The following is a 20774-nucleotide window of genomic DNA, read 5'->3' as shown; positions in this document are numbered from 1 at the left end:
TCTAACATTTGCTTGCGTTCATTTAAGGGCTAAACTTCTTATGTCTTGCTCAACACATGTGGGTAAATTTTTAATCGAAAAGCGAAGATGAGAAACGCAAGCCATATAATGATGTACGCGACGACATTGACTTCCGGTGAACAAGGCCGTCGTCCTTTAAGTTGGGATGTCGATGAGAAAAGCAACTCAGATCTTCTGACGGAACGATGAGAGCAAGTCGTACTTCTGCGATAGCTACTGAAAGTGGCAATAAAGCGTGAAGCCCGATGATGATGCGTTTTATGTGTGCTATCGTTATCTTTTTATGGAGCTGGTTGCAAGAACGCGTTTGACTGGTGCGTGGATATTGGCTGTACAATTTCGCTCATATTCATGTCTTAAATAGGCTGAGAATTTATTCAAGTTATGCGAGTACTATTCTCGTGCATTCTTGAGCCTAGTGGGCTATGAAGGCGACTAGGCAGTCTTATTATAAATGAAAATTAACCCCTTGCACCATGTCTCTTCGTATATGATAAGATTTGCTAGTGATTTCAAGCTTATAGGTCATCCACTTGTCCCATACGTATACTATGATAAGGCTTCCTCCGAGATTTGCCTTTCAGCGCACGGTCAATGTTGGTGCTAGCTTTTAACGGCATATGCCTTGTAATACACAAAGGAATGGAGATGTGATAGGCTGTGAAATTTAATACGAAGCAAGTGCGTTCTGTAGTCAGACGCTAACTGATTCTCTTCAAAATAGACTGTACACACATTATTGAATGGGGACAATCTTGCAAATTCACTTTTCCGATTGAACTTGCATATTAGAGACAGTAAATGCGGACAAACTTTTAATTTATGTAGATATTTTTCCATACTCCTCATATTTACATACAAATTTAAAAACATAGTTTCAACTAATTTGTAACTTTTGGTATTAAAACATGCTCGTAAGGCCATCCCAAAAAAATCGATGTTCGAAAAGTTTTGGTGCTCAGCCCTAGAATTCTAGATATGTATTGTTGAAGCACTTTTGTATGGTAAGAAATAATATTGTATGTTTCATTAGAAACGCACCATTCAATCATTTTGAGGCGATGAATACAATTGGAGGATTTGGTAATAAATGCTAAACAACGTCGAAAGATATGTATTACCCAAGTTAAGTGTATGCCAATTGTTTACTTTAACTGAATTTTCCAATAAAACTGACTGAAAACTGTGGTTCCAAAGGTTCAGGTTTTCGCATGTTTTATTTAAATTAAGTTTTTTTTGTGTTTCGAATTCATCTCGTCAGTAACTAGCACCATCTGGGTGTCTAGTTAAACGATGTATCTAAACTAGTACCCAAATTAGCACTTGTTAGACACAAAAAAAATTCCAAACAGTTCACACGACACATGTGAACGTTCAAAGCCGTCCCGAGTGATGTCCCGGGAAGCAAGCACAGAGGCTCAGGTTTGCTGACGAGAAAGCGAAAACGAACTCTTGTCTTTTGGCTCGGGAGCCAAACGCCTGGCATTATGCAATCTTAAATTCCCATAAGGGAAAATTGGACTGAACCACTTTGTGCATTAAGGGCACAAAACCTAACTTAAATTAAGTTTTATTTTTTGTGTTTCGAATTCATCTCGTCTAACTAGACACCCAGATGGTGCTAGTTACTGACGAGATGAATTTGAACTATCACAAACTATCTGAGAAAGCGTTACAGGGAAAGAAAACTTCCACAAGAAAAAAAGTATTCATTGCAAAAAAATTGTGACATTTCTCACAAAAACAATTTTATGCTAAAAAAATAAAATTACAAAAAAAAAAACACTTTTTTAAACTTTTTATCTTTCGTCAACAAAAATTTATAGATTTCTAACGATAACTTCTCGACAAACATATGATTACGGCCAACTATCAAAATTCTCTTTGATTGGAAGTTCCGGATAAACCGTTAATGGTCAAATACAGTTCACAGTAGTTAATGAAAGAGAAAACTCTTTTGATTATTACCAACAACTAGTCGCTGTTGTGCTATCTTATGACAAGTGCCATTTAACACATTTCGAGAAAAACAATTTTTAAAGTTAGAGAATTGATATCTTGAAACTTATAAACGGTAGAAACAATTTAAACTTATGTCTATTATGTATTGATATCTCAGATCCGTTGACTACGTTGAGAGTTTTTGCTAAAAATGTAAACAAAAGTCGCACTCCCACGTACCATAGGTGTGTATTGATGACAAAATTTGTATGACGTGTCATAATCGTGTATGGAAAATTTTCTATTCAAATAAAGCTCAGTTATAAACTTTTATTCATATCTTTGGCTTTATTGGGACTGGAAATAATCGGTGAGATGCATTTTAAAGGAAATTGGTCAAGGAATCTAGAAAAGATAGTAATTTTTGGTTACAGTGTTGCCCAACATGCAATATTGTCAGTTTAAAAGTAAAACAGTATTTTCCTTGCAACATATGTATTTTTTTTCTGAAAATTTTTATGCCATTGTGTTCCTTATACATTTTTGCACAAGACATCCAACTTCAATATAACTTGAACCAATCCCAAGATACAGTGATTTAGAGCCAAAACTTATAATTTCTCATCACGTCTCTCACTATATCTCAGTAACCAAGAAGAATTTCAAATTTATAAAAACGTCACTTTTTAGAGATTTTTCAGACAAGAAATTTGGCATTTTCAATTCCGTTTACCCCAGAATGGCGCCTGTCATAAGATAGCACAACAGTGAGGAACTATGATTGGCGAGTAAAGGTTTGTCTGGAATTTCCACTCAAAGTGAATTTTGACAGATGACTTATACGCCCAAATCATATGTTTGTTGAGACTTTAATCATGTTTTTGAATTTATTTCAAATTGACGGAAAAAAGCTCTAATTTTCTTATAATTTTTTTCTAAATGCTATTTCAAATCAAAATTCATTTAACTAAAATCTTCCAAAATGGCATAGTTGTTCAAATATTTTAAATTTTGTTTCAACAAAACAATTAATTCGCGAAATTTTGCCATTGATATAAGTTATTTGCGTTACTCCATCTCTACAATCAAATGTGTATCGTTTGAAACATGGAAAACAATTTATTTCAGCGCATTTGGATCACGGAGAAGCTATCAGTACGAAACTTCTCCAAACAACAATTTTAAAAATATTTTTATATTTCATTCTAATTACAGCCATAAATACGATTTCCTTATTGAATATGATTTTAAATACCACATCGAATTGAAATGTTCACCAAAAATCGAAAATGTTGCGTTTTCGAGATATTTTCAAGTATGCTTCAACAAAAATAATTATTTATTTTGTTACGATCTTTTCATAAGTTATTCGCGTTTCTCTATCAAAAACAATAGGTTTTTGATAATACTCATAAAGTTTCCTATAACTTTACTTATGTTTCTTTTCTCTTTTGGTTTTTAATGACGAAAGATAAAAAATTTAAAAAATGGGTGGTTTTTGTTGTTTAATTTTGAAACATAAATTTTTGCATTTGAAAAATATGCCACAATTTTTTTTCTGTGTATATTTTTGTTCGTACAGGCGTCTTCGTTCTCATTCATTACTGTATAAAATACGGTAAGCGAACTTGTTTTTTGGAAAATACTGCATTCAAAATCTTCTAAACGCTTTTAAGGGATGATCCATAAATTACGTAGCATTTTTGAGTGATTTTTAACACCTCCCTCCCCCATCGTAGCATTTCGTCACAAACCCCTAAATACCCCCTGGTAATTACGTAGCTTAGCGGTAAACCTCCTCCCCCATGACCCCGTATAAATTTTTAAAAAATTAAAAAGCGATGCTAGATGAAACGGGTAAAGCTACGTAGCATGATATGACCCCCTACCCCTCTGTCGTCACACATCATCACAAAATACAAAACTCCCCCCCCCATATAACGCTACGTCATTTATGGTTGATCCCTTAAAAAGTTGCTCTTGAGCCAAAGTCATTGACTGTGGAAAATGTTTAATCTGCAATGTGGGTGAAACGTGTAAAGTTTCATCGGAATCGAAGATGCTACGTCACGATTTTAATGGTTTTCGGATAGATCTTCGTAGAATTACTCTTATTCTTATATTTCTGCCTCTGCTTTGAACATTCTAATAATACTATAATTGAGAATATGAGAGATAGTTTAATTGTCTACAACTTTATAAACGACTAAAAAAATATTTAGAATCATCCGGAAAATTTGTTTTAGATTTTAACGAAGTTATGTGTAAGCTAGTTTCCTACAAGAGTTTGGAAGTTTATTTTATTCGCACTTATTTAATGTGTAAAAAATATTTGGGTTTACTTGATTAGTGCATTCAGAGGAATTTGAGTGCTTGGAAAGTCTCATCTTTTAACCGAAAATTATAATCTCAGATTCTACCTGATATAAGGCATTATTGATGTCTTAAATCTTTCAAATTAGGAGATATAGATGTACTGCCTATAATCGCAAATCAGTCTCATGTAGATAGGGAATGCTATAGAACATAGGACTGACTTACGATTATGGTAAGGATTAGTGTTGCCAAAGTTGTACGAGATTGATGCTCTTTTCCAAGAAGCTGTGTGATTCATCATGAGGAATCAGCTTTTTTAGTCATGTATGTCTTCTTCTACATTTCTTCGCTTGTTCTCGATGAGGACTAGTGAAATTATTATTGAATGAACCTCCTCATCTACCATCTCCATCATATAAAATTCATTTGTAATGAACATAAACAACTTAAAAAAAGCTCGATGGAACATTTAACGCTATTGCAATTAATTAATTTGTTTCGACTTCGTCTCACCAGAATCTTAGTGACGGCTCTAAGCTAGCGCCGTATTGACCCTACCTCTAAAAACGAAATCACGCTTCTGAGCAACCCCCTTGTTAAGCCAAACCATGCTTCGACTTCATTAATTCTCATCAGCCTAATCAGAACCCCTTTTCTAGCAGGATATCATGGAGGACTAGGAGTTTGCATAAAACGCAAATCGTGTTTTCGTTTTTGGAGCTAGCGTTAATACGGTGCTAGCTTAGCTTGCGGTCACTAAGTTAGTGTCGGGATCTGATGAGACTAAATCGCAATGCAAATTCCTTAACTAATTTATTTATAGATTTAGAACCCTGATTGTCCTTTTCAAAATTAAAGTAATATGAGTGACTATGAACAAAATTCTTTGAGTTCTTCGTTCAAATTTTTTTTTGGTATATATTCCAAAGCATATGTGCATCTGAGGGTATAGCTACAAGCTTTTTCTTGTACTTATATCATACTTTGTTTTCAAAAAGAATACATTTCACATAATCTAGGATGAAGACGTCTAAACCAACTGTTATATCGCACTTTGAGAAAAAAAATTCGGAACCGTTACTGGCCAAACATGTATCACAACAGCAAACAATAAAAAAAAATCGAACTGCCACAATATACTTTGAGGGGGAAATTTCGAATGAATCGTCTCCTCATTCCAAAGACATCAATAGAGTCCTATATCATCTGGCATCTGGAATTACAGTTTTCGGCTTAAAGCGGAGACTTTTTAAGCACCCAAATGCTTCTGAATGTACTGTTCAACTAAACACAAATGCACACTATGCTATATTTCTCCTTAATAAAGAACAATTTTGGTAAAAACTATTTTTTGCTCCATTAAGTCGCGCTTGACTAGGGGTTTGTGTCTGACCCTTGACTAGGGGTTTGTGTCTCCGTTTTGTGAAGCTAGCGTTAATCCGACGCTGGCTTAGTCCTGTCACTAAGTTAGTGTCGGATTCTGATGAGATGAAGTTGAAACGCAAATTCCATAACTAATGTAAGCCCAAATAAAATACATACGTGGAAACCACTAGGTCTCGTGTGAATTGATAGGCGAACAAACTGAACCATCACTCATTGTACTGAACTTTCAGTTGAATGCATTAGTCACTGATATTGACTGCCAGCGAAGTGATATTTCAAACAATTTCACTTTATTGATCAAACAAACCGTTCGACAATGATCCGATGTTCGTCCGACATAAGTCCAATATCGGTTCGATGCTGGTCTGACATTGGTCCGACATTGCCCGATATTAGTCCGACGTTGATCCCACCTTAGTTAAACTTTCCATATTATATCCACCTTCATCGTTTTCCAATTTTCTTGCTTGATCATGTTGAATTGATATTCGTTCGAAAAGGTGATAGCTCAAAACGGGAGGATATCAGCTATCAATTGATTTCACTGAAATTGTTCAGCTCTGGCTTCATAAGCATGTTTTCCTAGAAATATTTTCAAAACAGAGGCGATAGTATTAAATCCAATCTAATCGCTATTTTGTTTTATAAAATCCAAAGGATCGGAATGGATAAGTTTATTTGAATGCCTAACATTGTTTATTGCATAGTAGATAAAATATCACAAAAAAGTATTAGACAATATTTTTAACTCACCGAGAATCTGAAACTAAACCCACTCGGCGCTGCTTTGCATAATTGTAAAGGAACAGAAAAAAAGACAAAAACGTATGAAAGAGAGGCCCTTTAGTTTAAGTTAGTTCTTTTTCCACAGGTTTATTGATTTAAACAGTACGCATAACAGAAGCAGTATTTTTATTTTCATTATTCATCATATCATGTTCTCCGACAATTTCTTGGCCGGGGATACTGTCTCACAGTATTATTTGATTATATTATTTTTCGTCTCAAGACCACGTGTTCACCATTTTCAAGTTACACCACACAATTAGGCCAAAGAGCCCTTTCGTACCCGTTTATGTTTGTGCCGAGATTATTGCATCAATTCCCCTTTCAATCACAACCACATGCACAAGCCTCAGAACGTATTCAAAGACCATATATATTTATTCCCCACCATGATAGAACGAAACACGAATCCTACCAATCAATGATCTGTCAAGTCAAGTGGGTGCTAAGTATGGAATAATTTCTCTCTTTTCCCGCAGTCGACTTTATGGGTGGTGATGCGAAAAGTCCCCAGCACACGGCAGTGCATCCAATGTACGTGAGCTATGCTAGTTTACCGACCACGAATAGCGCCACATCAACACAACTAAAGCAAGCAATCGCTGCAAAACCCGCTCCATCAGCCACGGTCATCACGGCCAACAACCATAACAGTAGTAGTACCCATTGCCTCAATAACACTAGCGTTAAGCTCGGTGTTGTACTCATGTCGATTAACGGTCACAGTAACAGGAATGCAAACTCATCCTCAAACACTAACACACTACTGTCGTCATCCTCGTCACCGTCATCGACGTTCACCAATTGCAACGGAAACGGTAGCGATAGTATTGGCAACGGCATACCACCATCCGCACTCGGTGGACAGATACACGAAGCACACGTGCCACTACACCAACAGCCACTTCCACACCCGCTCAGTCGAAATTCTAGCTTTAGTAAGACCCGCAGTGGGCAACTACGTAAGAATAGCAGTAGTATCAGTGTTCGATACACCGACGTTATTCAGCAGCAACAACATGATGATGAGCTGATAATCGCCAACGAGGACGATACCTTTTTCATCCCGAAGAGCTCGTCTTGTCGAAATAACTTCGGCATCAGTAATCCTTTTAACAACGTCTCCAGTCGGTACTATCGCGATGGCGATGGTGATCCACGAGCTGACGACGATGACGATAACAGTTGTCTAATCACCGGTTCCTCCCAGCAACTATCCCTTTCGACACCGCTGAAACGAATTCCCTCAGTTACATCGAGCAACGCCGGGATTGGCACAGGAAACAACACAACGACACCAACGAACGAAAATAGCTCAATAGCTTTCGAACGAAATTTTTCCCATGGGCTTCGACATGATTTCAACGCTCATCAGCACAGGATAGGACTTAAGCCTCATCAATCAGTACAACCATTGCCACCACCAGTGCCCCCACTGCCGCAGTTGCACCTTCAGCAGCATTTCGATGGCACGGAAAATTATCGAATGCCGTATCAGTATATAACACGATCTCCGAATTTAAATCGCATCGCTAGACGAAATAACGCGAATTTAATCAACAACAATAATAGCAATAATAACAGTAGTAACAGCACTCGTGTAATGAGTCCAAAATATTGCGACCAAATCCGCGAACAGGGAGGACCCCCAGGTTATCCCGGCCACGAGAACAACAACTATCCGGCACCGCCACCACCACCCTCGGTTGCATCGGTTGGTGGCGGATATCCGGTTTCGGTTATGCACCGAGCAAAGTCCCAGGATCGACTGTCGCATCGTAGCCGTCGGCATCACGGTGGGGCTCGTGGTCCCTACGGTGCCCAGCAGCAGCGGCCCCGGTCCTTTTGCAGCAATAACGGAGTCTATCCGGACTATGTGATCATGGAACATCCTGGCAGTTAAAAAAAACAGGAATGGTTTGCCAGGACACAGTTCCAACCCAGTCTGATTTTTTTTGTGTTTATTCTTTTAGTGCGGCTCTGATGTTTTGTTTCAGATGTGAAATAGTGACGGGCGCCCGTCTGTCTACGATGGTGGGCGCATGTAAGTGTAATCGTACAATTGGTTCCGGCTTGAATGGCAATCGCTGGCCGTGTAAAATTATAGTCAGCTTGCAAGACATGAAGCAATTTGTGTCGATTCTAATTCAATTTTCAATGGCAGCTGGGTTCGTGATGTTGAATATGAGTCAACGATATCGATTCTAGTGAAATTATTAAAGCTTATTATTAAGCGACAATCGAACATTTTCGGAATAGGGTTAGTTTGATGACAATTCAGTGAATATGTTATAGTTTACCAATATGAGATGGATAATTCAACGGGACTAGCTAAAATATGATAATTTGTTACTTAATCTAATACTTAATATTTGACCAATTTGTCACGACGCCTAGTTGAAATACTTTGTAGATGTTTATTAATGGAAAAAATACCTAGTAAATCAATGTAAAAAATATCTCTAGCTAAAACTACTTTTAACTTTGAATTTAATATTGACCAGTGGATTTGAATTAATCTAGCGTTAAAGACAACATTTTCTTTGACCATATTACCTAATTCAGAGGCACCTTAGATTTTAGTTAATAAATGGCCTTTTTTCGAACACATCGTATGAAATGAAAAATACTAAGCAATCCAGAGGTAGTCCGGTATCGAAATAATATTTGTTATATTCTTTGAATTGTTCCAAATTTTTTTCATTTTTGTTATTTTTGCATTCCAAAGTAACACATATCTTATAAAAAAAACTAACCTATTGCAGCAGCCACGTCAATAATTGGAAGACAAACGATTCAAAATGTTCCATTAGAATTTAAAACCCTTTGCCTATCTGGGACAAGCAATTCGTTTTATATTAAAATCAATCAGAAATCTTTTTGTTATATATTCTATTAAATAAAAGAGGAAAGTAAAACGTGAATTTAAAATTACATTTTCGGTAAATCGAAAAACCAGTTCGTGAATAATGTGGGGCATATTTCCACTGAGCCCCTGCAATTAATGGGGAGGCACCATGGTCGCCATCAATTTATTTATCGAGAATTTTTACTTTAAATTATTTTTTCTCTAATTTGTGGCACTAAGCTGAGCTATTGAAATATTATACCACTTTACCGTGATTTAAAAAGACAGACAATTTTTTTTCACAACTCTTAAAAATTCTTGAAACAAACGGGTTAAATAAAGTTCCTTATGGTTTAGGAACTCCCAATACCAAATGTTTTGTTAGTTGAAATCTCTTACACGATTGTAAGCCAATTATCCCTTTCAAAATTATAATCCAATTAGCTTGAAGTAACTTTACCGAAGGAATCAAATTTCTATGACTATCCTTTGAAGCAGTGCATGCACTATATTATTGTCATGCTAATTATATTTCTTCATGAGTATAATAATATTTTAGCTTGATTATTGGCATACAAGGTGACAAGTATTTTTTTTAAATTTTAGATCTTGTTCTAGTAATTAGTATGTTTACAATAATTAGCGTCATCGATTGTATATTCGCCATGCAAAGCTGGTCATTTCAGGTATTTCGGTAGTGCTTATTTTGCACCGTTTGAAATACGCTTCAGTAAGCTTAACAACGCGCGTGAATAATGATAACATAACAGTCGGTACCTTATTCAATTGTCCGTGGAGAATAAAATAAATGCATAATTGTCATTTTATTTGCTACATAAATACCAAAGTTAATACACGATACATAAAACTTGTATTACGCCATCTTCAATTACATAGGTATTACCATATCTATTTCGACAAATATCTCGAGACACTAAAGGTAAATTTCGTGACATTGTATTGTCTCTGGAATGTCGTGTTTCGCCGGAATAAAGAAACAAGGAATAATAAAATCGTTCACATATCGTTTGATTCAATTAAATATAAGCAACGGTGGGCAGTCCGGAGCTGAAGCTGTTTGTTTACGATCCGAGCATTTCCAAATTAATTCAACAAAGGATAAATCTATCATAAATTCTCGGTTGCCCAGAGCAATAAACACATGATAACACTTCTGAGAGTTGCATAGTTCCCTTATCAAGGTGAATCCATATTTATGTAACTCTTTACTCCATTTGTTGCACTAACATTCCTTTCCTTCCCCGATGACTGTAAGGATGTGGCCGGCGCCGTTATTGGCATTTCAAGGTATAGAACTCTCGAAACGTAGACATGGAGAATGGTTAGCTATTCCTAGACCCCATTCGTTGACTCTCTGTTCAATTTCTCTTGTTCCGGTCAATTACGGGGTAGCAGCTGCAAATTGAAACAAACTGTTTCGTTATTTTACTAAATATTTGTATATAATTCGAATATGTTTGGAAAGGGCAAATTTATTCTTCATGCAACTTTTGTTCGATGAACGAAAATAAGTTCGAGCCACCATCGAAATCGTTCAATGTACGAACAATAAATTAGCCCTTTCCAAAAATATTCGTGCTATATACAAACACAGTTTTTCGCAAAAGTCCTTTTATATGCCAAAGACTTACATACTTAATTTTGTTCTACCGAATCCCAGCGTTTTTCGCAACTTGTACCGAGTTTTGCACAGCCGAGCACTCAGCAAACAAAGCTTTTACCGAGATCTCAGTAGAAGTGACGTTTGTCTTGCTGAAACTCCGAAAACATGTCGCTGAGCATCAGACACTTTGCTGAGTTATCAGTTGGGAATTTTTACTGACTGTTCAGATGTGCGCAAATTACCGAACTGCATTGAGTGTGTAGACAATTTTTGATCAAGTTCTTTTGCACGGATTTTGCAATTAACACGGTTTTTGTTTTTATTCCGAGACCTTATATGCAAAATATTTTTGGAAAAGTGAAAAAGGCGGATCTTAAAGATTCCTTCGGGCCCGAGCTTCAACAATCTGGTTGCTTTTGGAACAGTATTAACGAGTAGACGCCAAATGTCTATGTCTGAGGCCATGTTGAAACCAAGAGAGTGACTTTCGGTTTCGTGGAATTCTCTAAAACCCAATCAATATGGGTATTTTGGAATGGGATTGACGAGTAGATGCCAAATATCGATGTCTGAGGCCATTTCGAAAACCAAGATGGTCATTTCAGTTTAGTAAAATTTTCAATTACCACAACAATGTAAGAATTTTTCGAATGGCGTTGATGAATGATACCGGACGTCAATTGCCTGATTTTGTCAACTTTTTGATTCGATTTTGAGCCTCACATGAAAATCCACTCGATGAGCTCTAACAGACGAACCAATTCAAATCCGAGTAAATCCACTCATGAGCACATTTTTCTTATCTTATAAATGCAAAACATTCAAAATAAACGTATATTTTTGTTTTACACCGGATAGTTACACTAAATAATCAGAACCATCTTGGGTGTTAAAATGACGTCAGTCCTCATGCAATTGCGTATTTGTCAATCAAATTCTAAAACACTCCACGTTTTCTGAGTTATACAGAATATCCCTAAGCCTATAATCGCCATTCTGTATTTCAAAATGGCCTCAGACATTGATCTGTATCGTGCGCTCATTAGCCCCCCTCTGAAAATATGCATACTGATTGGGTTATAGAAAATTCCTTTAGAACGGAGGTTGCCATCTTGGCATTGCAAATGGCCTCAGAAATCGATATTTGGTGTCTACAGCCCGTTGCAAAAATGTCCATATTGATTGGGTTTTAGATAAATCCAATGAACCGGAAGTCGCATTTTGATTTTCGAAATGGCCTCAGACACCGATATTTGGCGTCTACTCATTAAGCCCGTTCCAAAAATATCCATATTGATTGAGTTTTGGAGAATTCCAATGTACCGGAAGTCGCCATCTTGGTTTTAAAAATGGCTTCAGACATAGATATCTGACGTTTACTCACCAAGCCCGTTCCAAAAATTCCAAATTCGTGAAGCCCGTTCCAAAAAATACCCACATTAATTGGGTTTTGGAGAATTCCACTGAACCGGAAGTCGCCATCTTGGTTTTCAAAATTTCCACAGGCATCGATATCTGGCGTCTACTAGTTAATACTGTTCCGAAAACAACCATATTGTTGAAGTGCGGGCCAAAAGGACACCTCAAGATCCGACTTTTTAAAAAAAATTCTAAGGAATTAGAGTAAAAACAGAAACCGTGTTGCTTGCATAATGCGTGCAAAAAAGCTTGTTCAAAAATCGTCCAAGTCATTTGCCTTCAAAAGGAATTAGAACATTTTATATAAAACTCCGAAATCACCCCTTTACCTAAAATCGTCTAACTCTTTTGCATTGAATGTAATTCGTTTTTTGCACGGTTTTCGCAATTAACGTGGGTTTTTGCACGGTTTTTTACACGATGCGTATCCCCCGTGTAAAAAACCTTAGTGTGTTTTAATTTCTGTGTGGTGTGCGTGTCGGTTATTTTGCTGTCTTTTGGCATGATGTGGGTTTTGAATAAAAAAGGAAAATTATTTTCAATATGTAATATTAGAGAATCTCGCAAAATTAAAACAAAACGTAATGCAATTTTAAATTTTTATATTGAAATTAACTAATTGACAAAACAAGCATCTGTTTTGTCATTTTTCTAATCAAATACCTTTCAGTGCAGAATTATAACAATGAGCAACATTCTTGATTTATCTCTAGAACATTGATAGCCTTGAAAGCTGCCTTTATCCACATTGTAACAATAGTAATATTACTATTAAACTTCTTGTAGTCACAGGCCTAAATCACTTACAGTAACAAATATATAAAAACTTCGCGATTCTTTAGTTCTAGATAATGGTTGAACCAAATATGTTAGTATCATGATTGTTAGAGTAACCACGTGCGTATGTGGCCAAAATTAATCATTATTTTGCAAAACTATTAAACTGTGTTAATATATTTATAGATGTACACCGTAAAAATGTTTATGGAATAAACACACGAACGGAGATCTTAATGGAATGCACTTAGCACTTAACACAGGTTTTCTTCCATTTAATTTCACTATGTATATTTATAATGAATTGCACTTGCACTTTACTAGTAAATAATAGATACTGGTATTTCGACTACTACTTATAGACCTCTTCTATATACTGATACAAACACTAAAGAAGACTACAGGTAGTAGTCGAAATATCGGTATTTATTATTTAATAGTGAAGTACAAGTGCAATTCATTATAAAGAAACTTGGTGGTATAAAATGGTTCAAACCCTGTTTTATGTGCTAATATTTATGTGTTATTTTAGTCTATCATAGTAGTATAAAAATGTCACAGTTATGACATTTGGCATATTAGCATAAGTTTTGATATTGCATAAAACGAATTGTTGTTCATTGCAACTCGCCTTGATCTCTATTTCAACGCACCTCGGTAGGAGAAGAGTTGAAACTGAACGAACCATGTTTTTAAAATCAGTTTATAACTACTTTGTTGTAAATTAACACGTTTTATTTTGAAATAACTGATATTTTATTTAATATTTAAGGAGAATTGTTCTTAAATACTAAATCTTTCCCCCACAGTTCGCCGTTTTCAAGGACTACCAAAACTAGGAATACTAATTGATTCAGAATTCATAATTATTATTTATACTTATAATCGTGGATCAGCCACGAACATTGCCTCGAAAAGATATCTGCATCATGCGACAGTAGCCCAAAGCAAAGATGAAATTTTTGGAATTTGCGTGGTAAATTGACATATTTTGCATTGTTTGGAATACAGTTGTAAACCATTATGGACTTTCGAGTGAGTAAAAATCAATTTACGAGTTCGTGAAGTGAATAACTTCACATCTCCGATGTGGTACCACTTCTGCTCTGCATTCGGTGGTAACGCTGGATGTTATCTGCCAACTGTCAAGAAGCATAGATTGGCCGGCACCAAAATTGGGTCCATACGTCGGATGTCAAATATGAGCTTGGCGTTTGCTTCTGGTATACACACAAGTTTGTATGTGTAAATATATGAAAACCCGGCATTCAGAAAGAATCTAGATGTTGCCTTTTGCTTTCTATAATCCACAAATATATAAATTTGGGTGTAAGCGTCAACTAGAGATGGTCGGGTTCGGGTTTTTAGACCCGAAACCCGGACCCGACCCGAACCCGACGGGTTTCGGGTCGGGTTCGGGTTCTATGAATTTAAGCTTCTCGGGTTCGGGTCGGGTTCCGGGTTTTGAAATTTGAAATTCTCGGGCTCGGGTCGGATCCGGGTTTTTAAAATTTTGAACTTTCGGGCTCGGGTCGGGTTCGGGTTTTTCAAATTAGAAATTATCGGGGTCGGGTCGGGTTCGGGTTTTGAACAAAGCAACCCAACCATTTCTTGACGCTGTCTATACACAAGACCCAGTTTTTTTTTATACTTCGTGATACGAATGGAAGACACATATAACCGTACCAAATGGTAGCACCTTTAAGGTTGCACAGAGAATGCGTAAAATTCGCAAACGAAAAAAGCAGTTTTTTTCCACACCGTATGTCAGATCTTCATAAAAATCAATCAGCATATGTAGAATGTTGTTACTGTACTGCTGATTGATTTTTATGAAGATCTGACATACGGTGTGGAAAAAAACTGCTTTTTTCGTTTGCAAATTTTACGCATTCTCTGTGCAACCTTAAATCGCTAGAATTCGTCGTATTTTCTGGTGCTCAAATATAGTATTTTTTCATTCTTGTATAAAATTCTGTATCTTCAGATTCGCAAACTGACTGAATTATTTTATGTTTTAAAAGAACATTCATGAGAGAGCATTCAACAATACGTGTCTCACATCTAAAATCTCTTTGCGATTTATTTTTAATGATAATTAGTAATAAATCATGTCAATAGGAATTTATCGAAAAATATTGGTTCAACTTTCTGTTTTAAAATATTAATTTCGACAGGTATTTTAAAACCGATACGTAGGCCGCGGTCAGAGTCCAAAGCAAAGCGAGTAGAAATCTACGGAAAGTAGAAACAATAAAAACCAATCTATTGATCCGAAATCAAACAGTGGGTGTTGCGAGTGCACTTAATGGTAGTACTTTTTGCTACATATTGAATAATAATTGTCCATTAACCCTACAACGGTTTCGTGACTTTTTCTCTAAGTAAACGGTTTTTTGGGATACATTCGTAGCCAAGAACTAAAATCGCTCTAATATGTCTAGTTTTTATTAAATTTATAATTAAATTGGATAGTTTTATTCTAAAACATACGATTTTTCACAAGTTTTTCGCTTACTGTGTATCGATGTTTTGCTTTTAAAAAAAGATAAAATAATGTCTTCGGAATTATGCAAACATGACAAAACATTAACGTAAATGGTTTTGTGGGGTACATTTGTACCCCAAACAAACTTTAAGCGGGCACTGTTAAGTTGGTCAAATGCAACAAATAGGTTATACCTGCTTTAATAAAAGTTTAATAATAATCAAATTGATTTATGATAAAGAATGCTTGCAGTTAAAATAAACTGTAACCATTGACCAGTGTCGCCTAGCCGGACAAAACCTCAAAATTTTATTTTAGATTTTTCATGATTTAACATTTTTCCCTGTTTCTTAACAGGTTGAATAAAGTCTTCTCAAAATATAAAGTCCTGAGGGCGATAGTTCGATTTTTTACAGAACTTCAAAGGTGAAATAGATTATCAATTCTGAGAAACATTGTTTTCAAACCTAAGTTATTCAAATGAATATACATTTTTAGTTATGACTCCGATTTGGATTGAACTGGTTTCATTTTAAAGGTTATTCGCTGGACTTATAGTTGCCATTCGATTCAGTCGATACAAGCCTTTCTTCTCGCTCAGACATGAGGAACAAATAATAAATCGCGCAATAAATTAAAGTTATAATATTCAAAGTGGCTGTACTTTTTTTTGAAACAGTTCGGAAAGATCGCTTGTTGTTCATGATACTTGAAAATTAGTGTACTTTCCGAAAATAAATATCTTGTTTTGCCCCTTTCTGCCCCGAGATATGAAAAAAGGTGATTTTTCATGATATGTCTGAAGGAGACGCATGGTAGCCTTTGATTACCCAAGTTTCGTAATATAATTTATAGATGTGTCTTATCATTATTAACAATTGAAAAAATGTGTATTCTGTTAAAAAATTCACCGCTCCTAATTTATTGAAAATGAATTTTATATTCGTAAATATTGAATTTTCGAACCACCCTAAGTGCCAAAATTTTGTGGCAATAAAAAAAACAAAAAATAAACATCAAATATGAATTCAGCGTCACAAAATTACCTTAATGTAAAGTTTTCATCAAATTCAGGCCACTTTTGAGATTTTGTCCGACTTTTGTATGGAAGGTGATCACTGTGTGCTGTGGTAAATTACCATAGCTAACATGTGATAAATTATACAGAACTGCCTTGCAGGAATGGTTTTACATTTCCTAGAAAAGAAATGTATAGAATTCGCTTTTGATACAAAATTAGAAATTTTGGTTAAGTACGACGGGTAAGGTTGTTTGAAACTGTCACCATTAAGTTTTTTGTTTCCCCATGAGTTAGCGACCGATTTATTCTACATTTCAGTTAGTATATCGACAATTTGTAAGTTTCTCATAACATTACATATTCGACGTTCAATAATAGCAAATAAAAATGCGGATTTTACTCGCCAGTAATTTGTTATAACTCAACGCGTATGGTGCTACTTCAGATTCGAATGATTCTACTATTCTAGGATGAGCCTAGGTTGCCTAAAATTGAAAATCTTCGAGATCTCTTATGGATTCTCCATATTAGCACGTTGGGTTCGGATCGGGTTTCTCAAATTAAAAATTTTCGGGTTCGGGTCGGGTTCGGGTTTTCAAATTTTAAAATTCTCGGGGTCGGGTCGGGTTCGGGTTTTACAAAATATTCATTCTCGGGTACGGGTCGGGTCCGGGTTTTATAATTTTAAAATTTTCGGGCTCGGGTCGGGTGCGGGTTTTTCAAATTTTATAATTTCGGGCTCGGGTCGGGTTCGGGTTTTTCAATTTTCAAGCTCTCGGGTTCGGGTCGGGTTCGGGTTCGAAAAAAATGAAACCCGACCATCTCTAGCGTCAACATTGCCGAAGACTGCAAATTAATCCGATTTTGTAGTAAAAAGATATTTTCATATAATGTTATCTTTTTCTCGCACATGCTTAGAATAGATTTTCAATAATTCTATGAACCTTTAAAGCCCTTTTCCAGTAACTTCCAATCAATATGCAACCTTCAGCAGAAGTGATTGTTATAAATTAGGTTATGTGGCCATAAAATTTGAGGTATACAAAGTTACTGCTGTGGGATTTTTTTTTATTGAAATTTGAGTTTTTATTTCAGATTTTCATATATATTACTATAGAATCTTAAAATCTCTTGTGAGTGAACTACACAGCAAAAAAAGTATCTTTACGTCTTGCCAGATGCACATAAAAGGAGCGTTCCAATTCACATAAATTTACATTTAATTACATGTAAAAATGTGAGTTGTTCTGCTTTTCCTATGTCATTCAGTCTGAATTTTACATCAAAATTTAATTATTTATATTTTATCATGACATGTAAAATCCTATTATCAGACAGAAAAAATACGTCGCTACGTTGTTTACGTCAAATGTAATTTTCATTTTCTCTAAGTGTTTAGAGTTGTCGGAATAAGCTCATGTTTGGCATATGGTTTGTGGCGCCAATTACCATTTGATTTAGCGGTGTTCCGAAAAAAGGTCGGAATTGTTACCGGTCTAATGTTGCTTATTCCAACAACAATCGTATTTACCATCAGCTTGATCGAAAATCTGGTTACTTTCTTCCAAAATCGCAAAATGAAGACACACGAACTGACACGACAAATCGAATCTATTAGTAACATATATTGCCTGTTTCCGACGATTTCTTGTTTATTGATCCACGAATTCATCATGTCCCAATAGGCGACATGGTATTGAATGTCGTAAACATTGCATGTCTGGTTGTGAGACTTTGCCATGTTCCCGCACCGCTTCCTACGTCCGGAAAAAAAACTGTAAACGATTGTGAAAAAGAGGTGGTCACAATATGCGTGACTCCTCTAATTGTTTTTCTTTTGGTATGTTTTTTTATCAGAATATTACGCCGGTTTGTATACAGACTGTATACAGTGTCACTATTTCACTATTTAAAACAAAATTATATGAGTCGTGTTGAACCATGAAAAAATATACGCCGCATTAGAAATTGCGCAATGTTCCTTAACTTATTACTACTTTTATAAAAGTTTATGCTAACATTAGAAAAAAAGAGAAGAAATATTGCTTTCAATAGTTGAGAAATTCGATTAGTAAAATTAGCCCAGTAATTAAATGTGACCCCGTACTGTGTATGTTGTAGTCAAAAGGTCATTTACTATTGTATTGAAATTACTATTACAGATAGAAAACCTAAAGGATGTAGTTGAGAACTGATTAGTAGTGATAACTCAATCAATTGTTTTGTCCTTCATCTAAGACTAATTATTATTGATATGTGAATTCAAATTCAACATATAAGTGAAATGAATGACAAATGAATAGCTTCTAAATGTACAACATTCACGTACAAATACAGTGGGCAGAAGAAAATCAAAAGTTCGCATTGCGTTATTGCCACTCATGTTATACGGCCAAAAGACAAAAAAAATGTACTGTAACTAACGCGAATCAAACTAGTTTACGCATTTAGAGTTAGTTTGTAGAAGAGATTTTTCTACTTAAGTTGATTTGGTATGTTTAGCGAACGATAACGATGTTATTATGTAATCTTGTTCAACTTAGGTCTAATTTGTGTATGAAGAAATACGGCAAGAGTAAAAAGTAAAACAAATCGAAGAAGAGAGATCATCAACCTTAGTAAAGTGGAAAAATAAAGCAACCATACGTTTCCATTCGTTTTACCTGACCATCTCCGTGTAGTTTCATTTTATTCATGTCCGATCCGGGGTCGTGTTCGTCGTTTCCACTTTTTTCCTTCGATTGGTGTGTTTAATGTTGTAATTGGTTGGTCCACAAAATGCATGTTACACAATTTTTGGGATCTCTCTAATTGGAAGTGAAAATGTATGTGTTTTTAGAGAGTTGGTTTATAGTGACTAGCTAAACTATGTATATTAGATGTTAAATGTGATCTAGCCATATATGTAACACATATGGGTTTTCATTACAACAGCAACTACTACTATTACTACTGCTTCTGCCTAAATAACTTCCTAACATTTGACGTACTAGCGGATGGATGTTTCAAGGTATTTACTGTATTAATTGACACACATAAATGTAGATTTAGTCTGTAATATCTTTTTCTAGTTGGTGTACTAACAAATAAATTTCCCCTTCCCATCCCCAGCTTGTTCCTTCTCCATCGTCCTTTTTCATTTCCTCGACAGAATTCAAGTTGATACCAATAAGCAACATTGTGAGTGTGAATCTTATTGTCCGAAATAATAAATGGTGTAATGAGCCTATGTTCATCATATTACCACCCTACGTATTTGGAGCCATTGGTTGGAGCAGCGTCTGCCATCTTTCTTCGAAGCTTTGGTACAAAAATAGGATGAAGATTAGGACCGTCGATTCGAGTTTTCGTTGCGCTCAAACACGAATTTTTCATCCTTTTCTGTTTGATATTATACTGCTTTTAAAGAACGAAGCAAAAATATTTATAGAAACTTGTAGATATTCTATTTATTGAAGATAAGTAATTAGCGAAATAGGTTCATCACCATATGCATTCGCTTTGCTATATTCATACAACAACAACAACTCTTTTACAGTATGACAATCATCTAAACACTTTGGCTGAGGCGAAGAAATTTGACTCCTTAGTAGAATTTTCGCCCAAATTTCTGTACTTTAGTGCTATATTTTTTTTAAAATATTTGTTGTAAAGGTCAGGAGGGAAGAATTCTTTCGTCCGATATTGGCTTGGAGAGCTTCCCCTTACAACCAACGACATCGGCCCAAGATTGATCAATCTCGCCGCAGCCAGAGGCATGGTTATAGATAGCACCTATAACATTTTGCAAAGAAGGATGTTCGGAAGCACATCTAGAGACTATCAAATTGCGATACTTACTCACAAATGCTATGATGGACGGTCGACATTTCTCCGATGTCATTGATGTCAAGGCCTTTTAAAACCGAAAATCGACTCTGGTCAGTATCGGGTGGAGTGTAAAATTCGCGCAAGACTGTACAGCGGTTGCCGGGTTGTGAAAGAAGTATGCGACTGAGCATATATAGACTATCAGTTGTCGGCGTTGTCGAGCATTATGCCCGAAAACTCGACGAACGAATCGCAGATTGGCCAATAAGAGTTAATCTGGACGCAGTGTGGTATGAGGCGTTCAGTACAACAACCAAAGAAGTGTTGGATTCTACGC

At 35.8% G+C, this 20774-nt stretch overlaps 1 protein-coding gene across 2 annotated transcripts in view; it reads left to right on the top strand.

Moving 5' to 3' along the window:
• Nucleotides 1-20774, top strand: part of LOC131693063 (sodium/potassium-transporting ATPase subunit beta-1-interacting protein) — a 124713-nt gene that overhangs the window by 87197 nt on the left and 16742 nt on the right. Inside the window, exon 6 of one of the 2 annotated variants that reach the window (XM_058980540.1) lies at nt 6930-19202. The exons of the other annotated variant lie outside the window; for it this stretch is intronic. Coding sequence (XP_058836523.1) covers nt 6930-8353 — 1424 coding nt within the window. The 3' untranslated portion in view covers nt 8354-19202. Of the gene's footprint in view, nt 1-6929; nt 19203-20774 lie in introns of those variants that run through there. 2 annotated transcript variants of the gene reach the window in all.

The sequence above is a fragment of the Topomyia yanbarensis genome, chromosome 3 (genome assembly GCF_030247195.1).
Source record: "Topomyia yanbarensis strain Yona2022 chromosome 3, ASM3024719v1, whole genome shotgun sequence".
Lineage (NCBI taxonomy): Eukaryota > Metazoa > Arthropoda > Insecta > Diptera > Culicidae > Topomyia > Topomyia yanbarensis.
Note: the sequence above shows the minus strand (reverse complement) of the source record. Positions and strands in the feature narration are given on the sequence as shown.